The sequence below is a fragment of the Dipodomys merriami genome, unplaced genomic scaffold (genome assembly GCF_024711535.1).
Source record: "Dipodomys merriami isolate MVZ:Mamm:240054 unplaced genomic scaffold, mDipMer1.0.p SCAF_25, whole genome shotgun sequence".
Classification (NCBI taxonomy): domain Eukaryota; kingdom Metazoa; phylum Chordata; class Mammalia; order Rodentia; family Heteromyidae; genus Dipodomys; species Dipodomys merriami.
Window position 1 is genome coordinate 2,332,499 of NW_027203937.1, and position 13,412 is coordinate 2,345,910.

Consider the following 13,412-nt stretch of genomic DNA (forward strand, 5'->3'; position numbering starts at 1 on the left):
TTCTTCCTGCTGCCTGTCTCAAGTAGAATTCAGAGCTGACATTTGCATTTCTTACACATGTCAAGCAGTATTCCTTACCTAAGGTGATATTGATCAACAGCTTCCTTTTATAAGCCTGTTCCATTAATTAAGTGAAACTCAGAACTGCCAGGGGATTCTGGTTAAGTCTGCAGTGCTAAGGTAATGCCTAATCATTCAATTTCCCTTGAAGGAGAATTGAAAGGAAATACAAGTTTGCCTAGTTTAGACCTGAAAGTGAGTTTCACTCCTTCTCCTATATAGAAATGTTTCAAAGTTATCGCTAAGGAAATGCTATTACAGAAATTATTGAACATTTTTCAAGTTTTTAATCTTGATATTTGAGCAATTACCACTTTGTAACATCTGTGTCTCTTCATATTTCAGTCCCAGTGATGGGGAACTTGCTGAACTACCACACAAGATATCCCTTTACCTCACCTGGCAAGGAAATCAGGTAAAACCACAACATCAAATTAAGATGCAACAGTAAGTATTCTAAGAGACCTTTTATTTAAAATTAAAGTCAATTTATAAATTTAACAATACACTAACATTAAAACAGTACACATTGTTACAGGAAACACAATCAAACTAAAACTAAGGAAGTTAAAAGCTCTGAAGCAGTCTTTTAGGCACTGGCATTCCCTTCCTTCACAGTCTGGTGAGAACTGACCTTAAGAACTGGGGCCAAAGCAAAGAAAGGCCTGGGAGGGGAGGAGAAGGGACAGGAGAGGAAACTAAAAATGGGGGAATTATTGGCCACATCAACAAAGTTTATCCTGCCAACCTCATAATCCAGGAACACTCCCACATGGCCTGGGGGCTTCTTTATGTACTGAGGTAAAAGTGGCGAAGAGGTAAACATTCGGATCCCCTTGCCCTGTTTCACACAGAAAAGTAGATGAATCCCCTCAGAGTCAAGTCGCATGTCCTTTCTCATTGTCCAAGAATCATCACAAAATCCAACTGCCCAGTTCTCATGGTCCTTCACATCTACTTCCCAGTAATACCGGCCAGAAGCACAGGACTGATCTCCCCATGTGAGAAAACCCTCAGGTTCTGACTGAGTTTGGCTGACCTCAAGAAGACTGGGGCCAAAGATTCGACTTCTTAGTTCTTCAAGCAATGGCACAGGGTATGTGGGTATTTTAGATTCCCAGGAAACAGATACTGCAGGAATGATAAAAAATAATTTAAATAGTATTGAAAATTTCCAGTGATTATTAGCTTTGCACAGTGGCTAAGTACAAGTCAGGACAAGAAAGGAACTCTAACATTTACTAATATCTAAGGGCTACTGTTATTTATTGAAATAAATACATAATTACACATATGAAGACATTTTATGCAGTCTCTTGGAACTGGTAAACAGCAGGGATATTTCTGTTCTGCTTCAACTCTGATAATGCATGTGGATTGTGGGATTACTAATAATTCTAAATTAGTAACAAAAGAGATGACCCACTCTGCTCAGAAAATCAATTATATTTTCTTACCTGAGCATATGATAATTTGACCATAAAAACACATAAGTGAAAGTTCAACTATATGAATTTTCATAGAGATTAAACAAGTCGTTTAAATAGGGATACAGGTGGACCCATTGCAACAATAAGAAGTACAAGTCGTTATGTCGAAAACAAACTTTACAACTTTGGTGGGGGGGGGGCGGGGATGATTGGGTACGGGGGTAGGGGGAGGATGGGAAGGGATGGGAAGGGGAAACAAAGGAGGAGGCTACAATGCTTGATAAGAAATGTACTCATTATCTTGCCCATGTAATTGTAACCCCTCTGTACAGTATTTTCACAATAAAAAAAATAAAAATTAAAATAAATAAATAAAAAATGTGTCCTGACTGAATACATTTGTTATAATGAAATGTTAAATGTAAACGAAGCTAAGCCAGCAAAAAAAAAAAAGAAAAGAAAAGAAAAGAAAAGAAATGAAGAAGCTCTCAATGATGGTTGAGAACTTGTGTGTGGGCTGGGATGTGAGTTAGGTGTGTGAATGTCATTGGTACATTTGGCTTTTAATAGCAGGTAGGATAATTGCACATACTTTTGTTTTCTATAATGGCAAATTTGGTTATGAAATGTGTTAGCTAAGAATCAGTGTTGAGCAACAGAGAAAGATGCTACTGGGAACATTACTGGTAAAGAATTAAGAATTCCTGAAATCAGCTGTCCGTTACCTTGGAATTGTTTGAGCATACGAATAAATCCAGTGATGGGCCAGGCATCAATTCGGGGATGCATAAGCAGAGGTATGTGCAGCATCAGCATAGACTCACTTCTGTAAAGGAGACACAGACGTTTTGGAATTACATTTTATGGTAAAGGTGATGTAGAGAGGGACTACAGTTACATAAGTAATAATGTTACCCCAGCCTCTCAGTTCCTCTCTGTAGATGACATGATCCTGTATTTATTTATTTATTTGTTTGTTTATTTATTTGTTTATTTATTTATTTGGGGGGTCCGGTCATGGGGCCTGAACTCTGGGCCTGGGCGCTGTCTCTCAGCTCTTCAGCTCAAGGCTAGCGCTCTACCACTTGAGCCACAGCGCCACTTCCGGCTTTTTTCTTTTTGCTTATGTGGTGCTGAGAAATAGAACCCAGGGCCTTATGCAAGCAAGGCAAATGCTCTACCACTGAGCCACCTTCTCAGCCCCTGATCCTGTATTTAAAGAACCCCATAGATTCCTCTCTCAAGTTACTCAACCTGACCTGATATTTTTGGCAAAGTAGCAGGGTATAAAATTAACCCCTCAAACCAAAAGCTTTTCTATATGTCAACAATGAGTAAAATGAGGCTGAAATCAGGAAAGCAAGTCCTTTTGTATAAGCCTCAACAACAGCAGCCAAAAAACAAAACAAAAGAAATCTATCTATTAAATGAACTAAAGATACAAAGGACCCCTATGATGAAAACTTCAAAAACCTGAAAAAGGAAATCAAAGCAGATTTAAAGAAGTAGAAAATCCTCCCATGTGCTCAGACTTGGAGGATTAAACATCATGAAAATGGCAATACTAAAATTTATAACTGGTGAAAGGACAATTATAAAAGGAATGAATAGGAAGCTTAATTTTATTTATCCTATTATTAAACATTAATGACAATGGATAAAAGTCACGTCATCAGTTATTACCACTTGTTCTTTTTCTATGGGCATTTTCATTCTTACATCTATTTTGAAAAACCTGAGATTTACGTTTGAAATATGATAGGAGTTTGTTGAATTTGATTCTGCTAGAGAAATCTTATCTTGACCTAAGAAGACTACTTTGTGTTCCTTTCATGGATAACTTCCCTAGATGAGTAAAACAAAGAAGTTTGTGAACTCACCAAAAAAAAAAAAAAAAGAAAAGAAAGAAAAAGAAAAAAAAGAAAATGGCAATACTTCCTTAAGCTATCTACAAATTCAATGCAATACCCATCAAAATTCCAGCCCCAAACTTAATATGTAATGACAGAAAAGCCAGAATACCAAAAGCAACAGAATAAAATGAGTCTTAGACATGAACCCTCAGACCTATGACCACCTAATCGTCTATAAGGGAGCCAAAAACATATGATAGAAAAAGCCTCTGTTACACTTTTTAAATACGTTGCTTACTCTTTGAGGATATTTCAAATTCTCCCTTTCTGAATCTCCATAAACTAGAATGTGAAGCAAATGTGCATTTGTTTCATAAAAATCAAGTTTTCAACCCCATATCTAACCACTTTTTTGGGGGGGGGGGTCCAGTCGTGGGGCCTGAGCGCTGTCCCTCAGCTCTTCAGCTCAAGGCTAGAGCTCTACTACTTGAGCCACAGCACCACTTCTGGCTTTTTTCTTATGTGGTGCTGAGGAATCGAACCCAGGGCCTCAGGCATGCAAGGCAAGCGCTCTACCACTGAGCCAACTTCCAACCCCGATATCTAGCCACTTTTATCTTAAACTTGAGTTCCAATAATCACCAAAAGGTCTGTCTTCCTCCCAATCCTGGGACTGAGGAATAATCTCAAACCAGGAGGAAATTTCAGAAGGGCTGGCTGAATTTTCTGCTATTCTAGTCCCATTGAAATGTTTACTTTCTATAACCACACACCAAGGTTTGTGGAACTCCACTTTGGCTGGATTCCAGTTTTCTAGGATACAGTTTCCCTAACTATAGCAGTCAGCCTTTCCATTTGGGGTTGGAAGTCTTCAAATCCTGAGTAGCTTTGTTTTTATCCTGGTACACTGTAGAATGATTTGAAACACTTAATGTTTTCCATGCACATAATGGAAAAAAATGACTTGAGGTATCATTTTCATTATAGAGTTTGAACATTTATATCAGAATGGTAATAAAGTCCATTCAACAATCTCACCATCTTGCAAGTAATAACCTTGCCCAACTCTAACTTTAGAGGGAAAATAAAAACCCTTTCTTTATTTTTGAGGAAGATAGGTCAAACTATATTGAATTAACTATTGAAACAAGCAGATTAACTTAGTAAGACATGAGTGGTTAAGCATGCCCATACCAGAACTCATGAGGCTGAGGCAAATACATGCAGAGTTGGAGATTATTTTATTCTACATTTTATTCAAAAATGAATGAATGAATAACAAAATAAATATAGATAGAGAAATAGATGAAAATACTGATGTCAGATAGGTGGAGCAGAGATGTTCTTTACAACTGTCTTATAAATCACTAATATTTTTGAAATTTTGAAAGTAAAGATCAACTTACCTTTTAAACATGTTTTCGAAATTCTGTAAAGAATAAAAAGAATATCAGTATTAATCACAAGTTTCAGAGTGTATGCATGATATTTTTTATTTCTTTCAGAATTGCTTCTCACTATATTGAACAAGTTATTCTCAAATGCTTGGGATCAAGTGATTCTCATGATTCACCTTCCTGAGTAGTTAGTACAACCGTGCCCAGCTGAGAAAAAAAGTATTAAGTACAGTGCATAGTAAGTATGTTGCAATTGCTAAAAAGCACATAAAAAAGGAAGAAGGAATATATTATCAATTTGAAATTTTTCAGAATTTTCAAATACCTTCAAAGCAAATACTCACCTGGAGTTTGTCAGTAAACTATTATTATTATTATTATTATTATTATTATTATTATTATTATTATTATTATTATTATTGTATTCCCTACATGCTACTCCACGTTTCCACAAATATTTCTTAATTTATGTTTGTTTGCTCCAGGATAAGGAAATCTGACTTTCTCTTTTATAAGAACATAGGAAATCACTTTCCAAACAAAGAATGGAAGACATCAAGAATACTGTCTCAAAAATCACACTTTGGCTGTCATTCCCCATCTCTCACCTCTAGGAGCTCCAGGTCTGGTTTACGGCACAGTTCCTTCAGTGCATCAAACATTTCTCCCAGGGAAGTCTCTGTCAATAACATGCTGCCTTCATTATCTGAGAGTTTTTGAAAAGTATCTAGCTTTTCACACTCAAGTCTCTGTAAATAACTTTCCTTTTTCTTGTACCACCGATCACTCAGCCTCCAGTATTCATCGCTGATCAATTGGCTTCGCATGTTCACATAATCCTAAAGGCACAAGGTAAAATCAGATACATGAATTCAGGATGCTATCATCCACATTGTCTATACTTTTTTTATATGTTTCTTATTGTAAAAATACTGTACAGAGGGGTTACAGTTACATGTTACAGTTACAGTTCCCCTACCATCCCTTCTCTCCCCACTATGTTTTCAACATAGTGTCTTGTACGTCTCATTGTTACAATGGGTCAACCTGTATCCTTATTTCAGCATTTTGTTATTTCCTTTATGCTCTATCCTGTGATGTTTACCATAGGCTATGTTCATTAAACAGTGAACATTAGGGACACATTCTTTCCTTCTTTCTTTTTGGTGTTACATTCACATTTATTTAGTGCACTATAGTTTATTCAGAACAATGCTTTTGACTAGTTTCCCTGATATACCAACATTTTAAAAAATCAGAAAAACATTATCAGTGATTTCCAGTTTCATATGGAAACTCATGACTAATTTAATTTGTCTTCCTCACATGCAAACATCCTACTTACAGGCATGTTCTTCTATTTCTGGAAATAATAACAAACAATAAATCTTATAGTAATATAGAAGTCTTCTAAAATCTATGTCTCCAGATCCATGAAGTGCATGTCTATATTTCCTGACCCCTAGGAGAACACCAGAATCTTTTCTAGGTGGCACAGTCTATTTCTTACCTGACTTTGACAATGTTGACAAGGACAGTTTCAACAGTAACCCTAGTTAACCCAATAGTGGTAACTAGAGTCATTCTCTAAACCTTTAGTACTAATTCATGTTTCTTGATTACTTCTCCAATCTTCTTTCAAGTTTTAAACATTCATTTTTTAGTGTTACTGCTTTGAAAGAACCATTGACCCAGTTTTTCGCTTGGCTTATATGCCATTATTTGACCTTAGAAAACCTTGTGTTGAAAATAGGTACTTCCCATCATTGCTTTTTATAAAAGTCATTCAATGATAGACTTATATCAAATTATTTACCAAGGAAAGCTTAGAATGACAATCTTTATCTCACTAAGAACTAGCTTTGGGTTACATTTTAAATTTCCCTTATTATTACCTGTTATAAAACTCTCATATACTTGTTTTTACTAAACACTTACTCCTGCTTTAATTTGAATAACTCACATTTACCACCTTCTCATCCCAGTCTGAGCCATTAACTCGGCAAATTCACATGGTATTTATGTGAATTTAATCTCCTCTAGACTATTCAATGGGTTTTCTATTTTAGTTCTGAGATACGTTAATAGCTTGAGAAATATCATTGTCCATGTCTAATCCTCCTCATAAATGTTAACCCCATTCACCAATTGCCTACAGCATATTTTGTATTAGACACCTTACAGGAACTGAAAATATAACTCATCTACAACTAAATTTAGTATATTTCCTTCCTCAAACACCTTAACTAGTTCCATTGTATTTCTCTGCAGTCCTTGCATTTATTTCTAATTCAAAGAATATGTCTCATTCTTGCATTTATCCTTTTCAACACTGCACATAAAACCCATCACTATTTCATGATATTTTTCTTAGCAAGTCTATTTTGAACTTTTTCACTTCAACTGATTTGTAATCAGTTTATGTTTTGTATTTCCTTTAAAACTATAGGATTCTCTTTATTTTTTCAGCTTTGATTTTATTATTCAATTTTGTCTCCAACCTAGAGAATGAGGAGATTTTTTATATCACTCCAACACTAGTGTCCATTAGATATTTGTGAAATAATGTATGTTAACATCTAGAGCCTCAATTTTTCTTGCTCTTATTACATTTCCAACACCCCTTAGCACTGCCTTCTCAGGTTTATAATTTAATTCACATCATTAGTGCATATCCTCCAGAGAGTGTTTGTTTAGTTATAGCAGTCCTTAAATCTCCATAGAATTACTCAACAACTAGACTCAGGAAATATCCATTCAAGTTTTGCTCAGCATTAAGTGATTTTTAACTTATGAAAAAATCACTTAGAAATTTATTTCATTGTCTTTGTGTGTAAGCCTGTGTTTATCTATAAACTAATTGTGGTCCAGGTTTGGTTGAGGAATCATCAGGCTTGTTGATAATTGATGGTATTAAAGAAGAAATGGAAATACCCATGCGGATATTTTGAATAACAAATCACATAAAGACTTGTGTTTCTCAGTCTACAGCATTGCCTGCTCAAAAAAGCCATAGAGAATATTAATCTAGTCTAAGTTTTGTTTTTTTTCTGTAGGAGTACCAAGTTTCCAAGCTGGTGTTCAGGAAGAAGAGTCTCTTACTTACTAGCCATGTTTGATTTATGTTTTTTTGTTCATCCAGATTTCTTTGGTTTTCTTCTTTCTTTTTCCATAGAAAATTCATTTGCATCAGAAGCTTCTTCTATCAAAGAAAGTTAAATATGAACAAAAGAGAAATTGAGATGAAAATTGAGATGTCATGATGGACATGACAACAGTATTAGATAAATGAGCATTTAAGGTACAGTAATCACTATATCTTTACTAGAAAGATTAACTTTAGATTTTCAGAGACTTAATAAACATAAAATTAAAATGTTATTCATGTGAAAGATGTTAAACAATAGTGGAAAATGTAATTTTGTGCCTCCAGCCAATCTTTTTAAGTGAATTCTTAGTATCAAGTGATCTAAGTATTTTTCAAGTAGTAGGTGTGAACCAGTGATCCTAATAGACTTCACTAGATTACACATCTGCAATTATGATTACAATATCCCATGTCACCAGAAATCACCAGTTTATTGGCCTTAATCTTTTACTTGATTATCACATTCTCTCCACCATTAATATCATCATTACCCTTCATACAAAGTAGGAGACTTCTAAAGGCAAAAATATAAGTTCTATGGGTTGGGAATGCTCTTCAATAATTTATTCTAGTGATTGCCACACAGTGCTCCATGTACTGCAAAAATATATAACGATTTTATTTGTTCTTTTTCATGATCTCAGTGAATCACCCACTATCAAATTTCTCTCCCAGCCATTGCTTACCCTGTATCTCTCTGCAGTCCAATCAACAGAACAGTCACCGTGAGCCCTATGCTCCTCAGTCCTACAGCACTTGGAGCAGATCTGGTCTTTGACAACCTCACAGTAGAAATTCTTAGTTTGCCTATGTTCATTACACATCTCTTCTTCAGAGTTAGATAACATGAAGGCTAAGGTCCTTCGGGCCATAAATACCTTTGTGCTCAAAACTATGTCAGTTTTCAAGTCTGTTTGATATGGCTTTTTGCATTCAGGACAGAGGAAAGGATGTTGGGCCTTCTCCCTGGAGATGTAGAGACAAGGCCTGCAAAATGTGTGCTTACAACCTAGAGTGACTGGGTCCATCAAATAGTTTAGGCAAAGCAAACAAATGAGTTCTTTGGAGAAGACATTCAAAATTAGGTTTCTGCCAAGAGAAAAAAGATATAAATATTATTTCACAGCAGGCTTTATAAAAAAAACATTTCCACACCCCACAACATCCTCTTCTTATGAATATACTAGTTATGAGAACAAGAAGACAGGTTGTGTTGCATATGACAGAAGGAGGCCCGATGAGAACTCATCCAGATCTTTAGATATTGGTTTGTCGAATGGAACCTCCAATTCTGGTTCCAGTTCCCAATACTTTTCCAATTTTGTTCATTTTTATCCTCCACCATTAGTATAAAGAAAATATAAAATTCTAACCCCCCTCTTCAGGCACAGAAGAATACATTCTTCTTCGTAAATAATTCATACTTAAGCTTGTTTTTCCTGCATACTTATACTCCCAGGACTGAGCAAATTATAGCCAGCAGGGTCATGACTTCAAGGCCACCAGGATTCTACAAACTCTAGCACAATAACAGCCAAAGAACAATAACAATTGTTACTATTTCTTTAAAAGATTGATTAATGTAACTGCAACCCCCATGTTAATCATATTTACAGTAAGATGTAAAAATACATAAAAATAAAAGATTGATTATATTTGCCAATGAATCTTCTGTATAATTTGTCACTAAAGTGAGATTATTAGGAATCTATGGAAGGTTGGTATATGTGGAAAATATTGCAAATTATAAGGCAATAATACTAATTTACCTTCCCCTGGACATAATTTCAGTCTGTTCCTTCCAATGCCATTTTCTTAGTACAAAGCACATGAGATTTAAGGAATATGCTGAGACTGAGAAAGAAATTCTGAACATCTTCTTGGATAATGTCACTGAAAAATATCTTAATCATTAAGAGCTGACAACAGTTCTAAAATGATCAAACTAGACTCTGTTATTTAACTTGAATGCAAAATCTAGAAATATACAATTACTAAAGAAAAATCAAGAAAAAAATATTTATTTCTAAAAATAAAGAAAGAAATCCCAGGTTACACTTCAAAATATTGGTAAATAATTCCTTTTTAAAATAAGCCCCAAAAGACACAGGGAGGAAAAAAATCATAGAGTCTGGCATGTGGTGAACAGCTCAGTTCCAGCTATTGAGAGCTATTACAAGTGAACCAGGAATCCAATTTAGTAAGACCTTATCTCAAAATAATAAATCTGATACCTCAGGTGTAGTCCCTACTATTTAAAGAAAAAGGTGAAATAATGGGAAAAAGCTAATGAGGTTATTTTGATGAATAACTTTTGCATGAGAAAAGCTGTGTAGGACCATGCTGAAGCACAGAGTATCTGCAAACTATTGCCCTGACAAGGAATTAGTATGTCAGGAAATGAAAATTCCAGAAAAAAATTAATTTTATAAAATAATTGAGAAATAATATAAATGAGTAGTTTTAAAATATAAAAAGTTATATAAGAATACGAAAAATACCATCATTTCTAATTTGGAAAATGCTATTTAAAATAACTTTCACAAATCACTTCAAACCGATAGGAATGGGCATATGCAAGGATGCACAGAAAGGAGGTTTTTCACTACTGTTGTGAATGTACTTACATATCCATTTTAGCAAGCAGTATTGAATTTTTTTCAACAAAGTAACACTATAAATGTAGATTCCATTTGATCCATTCCATTTGAATGTCCATCCAGAGTACATTAGTCTGTAGATAAAGAAAGGTATAAATGATTATCATTTTGACTTACAATAGACAAGACAGAGGATCAAGGCAGGTGTTCATCATTGAATGAATAAGTTAAAGTTTGTGTGTGTGTGTGTGTGTGTGTGTGTGTGTGTGTGTGTGTGTGTGTGTGTAGTCAGAATGACATATCATTCAGCAAAAAAAAATCTGTGACTTCCTATTTGTTACTTGCAATAACCTAAATGGAACTGGAAAACTTTAAATTGCATGAAACAAGCCAGGTATAGAAATATAAACACCACATATTTTCAATCCTTTGTAAAAACTAAAAAAAACTAAATTCAAATGAAATTGGTTTCTTAACTAACAATTGAACACTGTCACTAGAGTTTAGAATGATTAAAGGAGGAAAAAGAAAATAATGTTGAATTATAATTCTCATAAAATTTATCTTTCTTTGACAATCTTTCCTTAAAATTCAACAGGTTCTATCCTAGAACTTTTGCATTTTATTTTGTAATACTACACTGAAAAATATATAAACATCACTGACGGAAATTTATTATTAATTCCAAAGCTACATGTGGATACTGCCTTTACAACAAGAGAATTCAAAACTCACTGCCACCCCACACATCTTTGAAGGAGGGCAAGCATTACTGGCTCACTTCTAAGGAATAGCACAGGAAATGGCAAAGCAGTCATTTTAGAATAGCAAAGCACAGCCTTATCCCTATGATGAAGTTGAAGATCAAGATCAATAAGGCCTGTTGATGTCATAATCTTCTCATATGAGAGGAATGATTGCATCATCTCTGTGGTATTCTTTCCAAAATATATGACCCACATTCTCATGTCTATCAAAATGACAAAAGAATAAAAATAATCAAATACAAAAACCTAAGGAAAATCTGAGTTTTCAGGGATCAGAAGAGAATTTAGAGAAAAAAAATGCTCTATATCACATGAAACTGGGTTTAGAAACAGGACAAAACAGAGATTTCTATGAAAACCAAGTGAAATAGAGGTTTAATTTATAGTTTGAATCCAGCCTCCTAGTTCAGGTAAGTGCATCAAAATAAGGTATGAATATTACAGTGGGAAAATACCATGAGTGGTTGGTATAGGTTGAATTATTTTCTCAGGAGACAGTGCTCATTATTATGGTCAGACTCACATTATATAATATTCATAGAATGGTCTCTTGGCAGAGTATGAAGAATTCATTTTTTTAAACCTGCGGTTCAGAAACCCATGATCCAGCCATCCTTTAGACTATGAGAATGTATAGCCTAGTAGGAGGGGGAACCTGTGGCCCTACCTTGAGATTTACAGCTATTTCATATTCACTGTTCATGGACTTTCCACACTCAGAAAGAAATGTCAGGTTCATTCCTATGAACACCCATTATTAGGCATGGTAGAAGATTTTGATGGTTGCTAAGGGTTATGACATCTCTTAGCTAAAATCTTCTGGTGTTACTGAGATTGTCTATAAAAGGTATCAGACATGTTCATGGCACAGATCACTGAGCCTGTGCCCATGTTCTTCTCTACTTAGGCCATCTACTGAGCCTTGTTGCCTTCTTCATTCCATATGAAATCCAAATCAATTAGTCCTCTCTGCTTCTACTATGTTCCAGGGCCCTGTCCTTGATCTTCATTTTGATAACATAAGAAAACTGAGTATCTGTATATTCCATTTTAAGAACTGGTTTGGTCCATTCTCATCTTAGCCAGCAGTAATGTGGCAGAATCCTAAAGGAAAGAAGGTAACAAATGAGGTTCCTTTAAGTATTCCTTCCTCCCCAGTGAAATGACCCCACTTTAAGGAAGGACCATCTGTTCTGCTCTGACTAATCCACCAAGGATAGGAGACATTCTAACAGCACAATAGACAACTTCATGGAAATAAACAGTGTAGAAAACAAACACTTGAGAAGAAGGGAAAAAGAAAAGTGTTATTGATGCGAAATTTAGTCAAAAGTTCAAAGAAGGCAATGATGGAGCAGCAAAGGTTTAGAATAAACCAGGAACAGAATAATCTTTTCTCGTGGTCATTGAGTATGTTAGTAATCCAAGACTAATACTCCTACAAGTGGGTGCAATGCCATAGATACATGGGATATTGAAAAAATTAAATATTCAAAAATCCCAGTGTTTCAAAATTCCTCTAGATGGCCTACATTTTAAGGAACCAGTGTAAATTTTCTGCTGTTCACCTTTACCCAAAGGGAGAACAGACTTACAGTTAGCCTAAGCTACCTGGGCTCCCTTCCCCAAAACTCTGCGCAGTAACCTTGTGTACTTACAGTGTCTCAGTTCCATAGTTTACAAAGTAGTACCTTAGTCAGAGAAGTGAAGGCATACATGTGTGTTTATATTTAACAAATTGATTCATATAATGGTAGATGCTGGGAAGGAAGGAAGGAAGGAAGGAGGGAAGGAAGGAAGGAAGGAAGGAAGGAAGGAAGGAAGGAAGGAAGGAAGGAAGGAAGGAAGGAAGGAAGGAAGGAAGGAAAGAAGAAAGGAAGGAAGAAAGGAAGGAAGGAAGGAAGGGAAAAGATGGAAATACTCTGGATGAGTACCTTTGCCAAGAAATATTTTTTATGCTATTTGTCACATTACTAAAAACACAGAAAGGTGAGCAGGGGACTACACTAATGAGAAGGGTGAAGAAATTAACTTGAAAGACAAGAGATTTAGGAATGAAAAAATAGAGTAAGAGTTCAATTTTTCCCAGACAAGTGCCAATATCCAAAATATACTTAGAGCTCAAAACTTAAACCACTCCACCCTGCAAGAAAACCT

The 13,412-nt window shown here is 35.2% G+C and overlaps 1 protein-coding gene across 1 annotated transcript; it reads right to left on the bottom strand.

Annotated features, from left to right (window-relative positions):
* Positions 1–649: 649 nt before the first annotated feature.
* LOC138836551 (tripartite motif-containing protein 43-like) lies at positions 650–10,523 on the bottom strand. Its single transcript, XM_070035334.1, has 8 exons — positions 10,516–10,523; positions 8,575–8,977; positions 7,847–7,942; positions 6,334–6,375; positions 5,349–5,579; positions 4,750–4,772; positions 2,216–2,316; positions 650–1,191 (listed from the first exon to the last, which is right to left on the bottom strand). Exons 1-8 carry the CDS (start codon positions 10,521–10,523, stop codon positions 650–652), a joined length of 1,446 nt encoding a protein of 481 aa, XP_069891435.1.
* Between the last annotated feature and the right edge of the window lie 2,889 nt (positions 10,524–13,412).

What these genes read in the sequence shown, in the direction of transcription:
- LOC138836551 (XM_070035334.1), bottom strand. An exon ending in ACATAAATCAAACATGGCTA is followed by an intron (nt 6,376 to 7,846) that starts GTAAGTAAGAGA and finishes AAAACTTGAAAG; the next exon opens with AAGATTGGAGAAGTAATCAA. An exon ending in TATGCTCAAACAATTCCAAG is followed by an intron (nt 1,192 to 2,215) that starts GTAACGGACAGC and finishes TCATTCCTGCAG; the next exon opens with TATCTGTTTCCTGGGAATCT.